The sequence below is a fragment of the Pituophis catenifer genome, unplaced genomic scaffold (genome assembly GCF_029215685.1).
Source record: "Pituophis catenifer annectens isolate HBS135680 unplaced genomic scaffold, rPitCat1.0.hap2 SCAF_16, whole genome shotgun sequence".
Lineage (NCBI taxonomy): Eukaryota > Metazoa > Chordata > Lepidosauria > Squamata > Colubridae > Pituophis > Pituophis catenifer.
In genome coordinates, this window is record NW_027256896.1 from 8,814,010 (window position 1) to 8,820,009 (window position 6,000).

At 38.7% G+C, this 6,000-nt stretch overlaps 1 protein-coding gene across 1 annotated transcript in view; it reads right to left on the reverse strand.

The window, feature by feature from the left end:
- LOC139325488 (syntaxin-binding protein 4-like) overlaps positions 1 to 4,578 on the reverse strand; it is a 60,445-nt gene extending 55,867 nt beyond the window's left edge. Inside the window, exon 1 of the mRNA XM_070955389.1 lies at positions 4,514 to 4,578. Within this exon, the coding sequence (XP_070811490.1) occupies positions 4,514 to 4,578 (65 nt within the window). The remainder of the gene's footprint in view (positions 1 to 4,513) is intronic.
- Positions 4,579 to 6,000: the final 1,422 nt, after the last annotated feature.

Genomic DNA, 6,000 nt, shown 5'->3' on the forward strand with positions numbered 1-6,000 from the left:
AATCTTGATCACATAATCCCACTTTATATTCCTTCCTTTTATTTTTGACAAGAATAGAATAGAATAGAATAGAATAGAATAGAATAGAATAGAATAGAATAGAATAGCAGAGTTGAAAGGGACCTTGGAGGTCTTCTAGTCCAACCCCCTGCTTAGGCAAGAAACCCTACAACACTTCAGACAAATGGTTATCTAACCTTAAAAACTTCCAGCGTTGGAGCATTTACAACTTCTGGAGACAAGTTGTTCCACTGATTAATTGTTCTGACTGTCAGGAAATTTTTCCTTAGTTCTAAGTTGCTTCTCTCCTTGATTAGTTTCCACCCATTGCTTCTTGTCCTGCCCTCAGGTGCTTCGGAGAATAGCTTGACTCCTTCTTCTTTGTGGCAGCCCCTGAGATATTGGAAGGCTGCTATCATGTCTCCCCTAGTCCTTCTTTTCATTAAACTAGACATACCCAGTTCCTGCAACCGTTCTTCATATGTTTTACTCTCCAGTCAATATTGATCTTTAGTTCCTTTAAAAAATATCCAAGAACTTGACTTCTTTTCATGTTTTCATTGCTCCTTTTCACAACTTCAAAGCTTTAATAATCCAATATAGGAAGATTAACCCGGTCACTCTCTTGGTTTGTTATTTACATATCCCTTTTAATTATCAAGGCATCGGCTGATTTCTTTCGTATGTCCAGTGTAACTTCTTTTTCCATCTCCTTCTTGTGGCCTGCCATTTTTAAACCCATTTCAAATCAATCTCAATCATGTCACGTAATATTTGTTTCTCTTCCATAGCACATTTTAAACATAATCAATAGGGGCAGCACTCTTAAAATTAACTTCTGAGTCATTTGTTCAAAAATATCCTTCAATACATCCGTTATTGAAATATTTTTGCTTCACTCTGTATTTATAAGTCAAGGCTGAATGTTCTTCTCCATTAACTGTAATTTTTTGTTCCATCTAGTTCTCTGTAGTATCCAAATTTAAAGTCTTTTCTTATTTTTTTAAGAATTCAAAACAAAAGCATTTTTCCACAGGAATGGATTCTTTATCTTTAAATCCAAAATCTGATTTCAAATTTATCTGGAGCCTTAGTGAATTTATAATTTTCTAAAATCAAAGTTTTAACCATCTTTTATTGTACATTCCACACAAAAAAAATATCTGTTTATTTGTTTAGTACATTTGTTTTCTGCCCATCCATGCTTCAAGGTAGATTCCAGGTAGTTCTTAAATTCTTAAACCTGTTTTTGAAACTTCCAAGGAAATTCACCCAGTGCTGTAAAATGTGTTGATCTAAAGGTTTCTAATAGCTGAAAAGCAATTAATAAACAATTTCTGAAGTGATTAGAAAAGGAGTTGTGTTAGAATGCCCAACAAAAATATCTCTGGTTTCAAATCTATATGTTGCTTTGTCATTTTTTTCCAGAAAAATATGATAAAAAGACTACATATCTAATCTTGCACATTCTAACCGCAACTATTTGCACAACAATGGAAAAATGATGAGATTCCATCCGAGAGGAATGTAATTAAGAAAATATTAGAATGTGCAGAAATGGATAGACTAACGCTTACTATCAAGAATAAATTGAATATTTTTTTGATATGGGGACATATTTTATCAATGGTTAGACAATAGAAACAGAAGTTAGAAAGGAGGAGATATAAAAGGAGGAAATGCTAAAGTGGAGAGTTGTTAAAGAAGATGAAGTTGTATTATTGTTATTATATTATCATATTATTATATTATCAATATTACAGTGATGAATACCACAACAAATATGTGTATCATGATTGTTTAAAAATAACTGCACCCAGACCGCACACTGTTTGATGAAAATTGAATGTTATATAAATAAAACAAATAAAATATTTTTAAAAAGGAGTTATGAAAACCCAGTGTCCTTTTAAAGGCATTAACCACGGTTTCAGTAAAAAGAACAACAACAACAAAGTCCTTCCCTCATCTCCCAGCTCTCTAAATTGTCTTGAGTTGTCTCACGAAGAACAACTGTCCAGAATATTTGTGGGCAATCTCAAGTCCTCTTCTCCTCCAGAGAGGAATTACGAAGAACTGAACTACTTGCCTGCTCATTTTATCATGGTCATCGATTCCATTTTTCATGGAGCTGTTTCCAGTTGAGCCAGGGGTGTATGAATCTAGTGTTTTGAGGTTTTATTGAGCTCTTATGCAGTTTTAGTTGATTATTTGGGGGGGGGGGTTAACTGCTTTTTAATCTGCTTCTCTTTGTTTGCTATTGCAAGCTCAGACCACGAAGTGTGGTTAGTAAAGGAAGCCAAAGATCAATATTTCTAACCCTAACCCTAACCCTAACCCTAACCATGGCAACTTTAAGAGTTCTGGGCTTCAACTCCCAGAATTCCCCAGTCAGCCAATACTATGAACAGATAGAACATAACTTCTACCAACTCACAACCTCAGAAAATACCAAAATAATTTTGAAAGTCCTTTTGTATAGATTGATTAGATCAAACATCAGGGTCATCCAGATGTTGCTTAGAGAACAAGCAACTGGATGTGAAATCATTAATCACAGGCAAGGCAACCAGTTATTCGCATATACACTGTCCCCCTTCATCCAATAACTTGTTTCTCTTCAAATTAAAGACAAACAGTTATAAATATTAAACAGATATGTACTAGTCCAGACAAACAGGCAAGTACAGTACTAGTCCACACACATGTACTACCGTAATACTTCCTGACCTTTGAAAAGAGGCACAAGAAAATATAATTTACAATATAAAAAGATCAATTTCAGTATCTATCTGACTTTTATGGAAAGGGATCTTACAATATATTCTGTCTGGAAATAGACTTGTAGGTACCTGCCCTAAAATCCAAAAATCAATTATTTTCCTCAAGAAACAGGAATAGAGCAAAATAGAACTGAAATAAGAGTAGAGTAGAGTAAAGTAGAGTAGAGTAGAGTAGAGTAGAGTAGAGTAGAGTAGAGTAGAGTAGAGTAGAACACAATAGAACAAAACAGAACAGAACAGAACAGAACAGAACAGAACAGAACAGAATAGAATAGAATAGAATAGAATAGAATAGAATAGAATTCTTTATTGGCCAAGAGTTTGGACACACGTAGAATTTGTCTCTGGTGCATAAGCTCTCAATATATATATACAAACAACAAATATAATCATAAGAAATGGTAGTAGAAAAGAGAAGAAAGCTAATAGAAATACAGCCATACTACATGGGTAAATATCCTTAGACATAAGACAATACTGTGCTAATTAGATGTTCAGCATTCTCTACAGTATTCTCTACACATTTCTTCCTTCTTTAACAGAATCGTCCCTCTAAATATAACCAACTTTCCATGTCGTCTCCAAGCTACTACAGTAGTAGATGTCAGCTAATGGAAATGAGGTTGTATACAACCAGAGACCTGAGAATTTGGTCAAGGTGTATGAATTGAAGAACGAAAGCAATGTTGGCATTGAATTCACAGGTTTCCTCTTAAGCCTTTTCAGGAACCTTAAAAAGGGGCTATATTAACATGCTCAGAAACTCCCCCGTTCTTGTAATTTTCCAGATCAACAGGATCATTTTAATGAGTGTGACACTCATTTCTACTTTATAATAGATTCCCCTTTGCTTTCCGTCACTTTGCTATCTGTTTACAACACTCTGAAACCCCTCCCTGAGGAGCCATCCATTTTATTTTCGGGGAAGGTCCATCTTCCCTCAAGGCTTTCAAAATATAATTTCTCTTCCCCCCTCCCCCCAAAAAAACAATAAGTGGATCAAAAGTACATCCACTTTGCAAAAGCTATTGCAAATTATAATTTAGTCCTGCCAAACGGTTTTGTGCACACTGTTTTGTGAAGGGGTTATACTTACAAAGAACATCACTTTGTAAATGCAGCCCCATGATTCCCTCTTTCTTTTAGGAAATTGTATTGAGATTCTCTTACTATAGCATGCAAATGAAAAAAGAAATCTAGTAGGGAGAGATGGGGAAGCAAGAGAGAAAGGAAAGAGAGGTGTGAGAAAGGAAAGAGAGGATAAAGAGAAAGAGGGAGAAACAAGCATTGACTTCCAGCTTTTTTTCAGTGCTGTAGGATAGAATTACAGCTTCAACTTTTGACTTTTGCATAGTCAGTAAATAGCATTTCTATAACAAAAAAATCCCTAATCTAATTAGCAAAAGCCAAAATCCGCATCAAAGAGCATCGGCATCAAAGAGCAAAAGTCTAGAAACGATTTACAAGTAGAAACAAAACGAGATATATTGTTTTCTCTAATGAAAACAGTTAATGTTGCCGTCTCTGCTAGCTCCATCCATCGCCTTTTTTCCATCCAACCTCATTATTTTCCAGCATGTACAGGAGTGGTTTTTTAAAAAAACTTTAATCCTTACTTATTAATGTTGCAAAGATAAAAGCTAAAGAAAGAAAACCACTGATAAAATGAAAGACGTCGTTTCTTAACAAAGAACCCCCCACGCCCATCGTCCCCAGATCCACCATCTCACCAATAAATGAGGGAAAGTCCATCGAAACGTTCTAGATCGCTTCCCCCTGGCTTCAGATAGGACATTCTGCTCTACACTGGATATCTGGAATTCTTTATTCTTCCCAGCAACGGTCTGAGAGGGAACAGCAGGTCCAATCTCTCAGCTGCAACGCCATCTCTGTAACCCCAAAACACGGCTTGGAAAGAGAGTGAGTGGCCTTCTCCTCCCAGGGGATCCAAACCATCCACAATGGGATCTAAGCGGTCTTTTCTGGAAAGAGAATGTTTGCGGATGATTTTCAGCCCTGCCTTTGACCGCTTCTCTCTCCAGGACCTTGCCGCTAACAAAAGTGGATTGATGGTTTTGCTCCGGCAGCCTTTGGAACACGGTGTCCTAGGAACAGATGTTGTGACTCTTTAGTTAATCCCAAAGATTTGTTCCCTTGAGGGTAGCGTCATCTGAAGGGCTTCCAAGGTTTTAGCGCTGCTGGGTCCAGATAGAACGACAGAAGGATGGACGTCGAAGGGATGGAGACAGCGAGATGCACAGGGACCCCACCTCTTGTCTTCTCTCGGTTCAGGCAAAGAATCTTTCTCCAGAACTTTGAAAAACAGAGATGGGCCACAGGGAGCGGTGCATCAATGCAGCTGGGTTTGGGGGTGGGGAGAAATGCACCAACCGTTGGAAGGAGGTCTTGGGAAGCGAGCAGGACAGGCAATGGGTGCTGGACATGGGGTTGGGGCTTTTTCTGGGCCCCTGAATTTTTAGAAATGCTATTAGGGAAGTTGAGGTTTTCCCCCCACACACAATTGCGGACATCTCCTTGACTCGGGAGGAGACCAAGCAAAGAAGAATTTTAGAATTTCCCTAGGCATGGAAACAAAATGAAGATCCTGTGGTAAGAGAAGAGAAGGAGACGAGAGATTTATGAAATTTATTCCATGCGGAGAACCACTTTGAAAAATGGCCACATGGCTTGAAAGTCTTCCCTTCTCTCTCCCTCCCTCCCTCCCTCCTTCCCTCTCCTTCCTTTCCTTTCCTTTCCTTTCCTTTCCTTTCCTTTCCTTTCCTTTCCTTTCCTTTCCTTTCCTTTCCTTTCCTTTCCTTTCCTTTCCTCTTCCTTCCTTCCTTCTTTCCTTCCTCTCCCTTCCTTATTTTCCCTTCCTTCCTTCCTTCCTTTCCTCCATCCTTCCTTCCTCCCTCCCTTCCCCTCCCTCCCTCCCTTCTTTCCTCCCTCCCTCCCTTTTCCTTCTTTCCTTCCTCCCTTCCTCCCTTCCTTATTTTCTCTTCCTTCCTTCCTCCCTCCCTCCCTTCTTTCCTCCCTCCCTCCATCGCTCCCTTTTCCTTCCTTCCTTCCTTCCTTCCTTCCTTCCTTCCTTCCTTCCTTCCTTCCTTCCTCTCTCCCTCCCTTCCTCCCTCCCTCCATTTTCCTTCCTTCCTTCCTTCCTTCCTTCCTTCCTTCCTTCCTTCCTTCCTTCTTTCCTCCCTCTCTCCCTCCCTTTTCC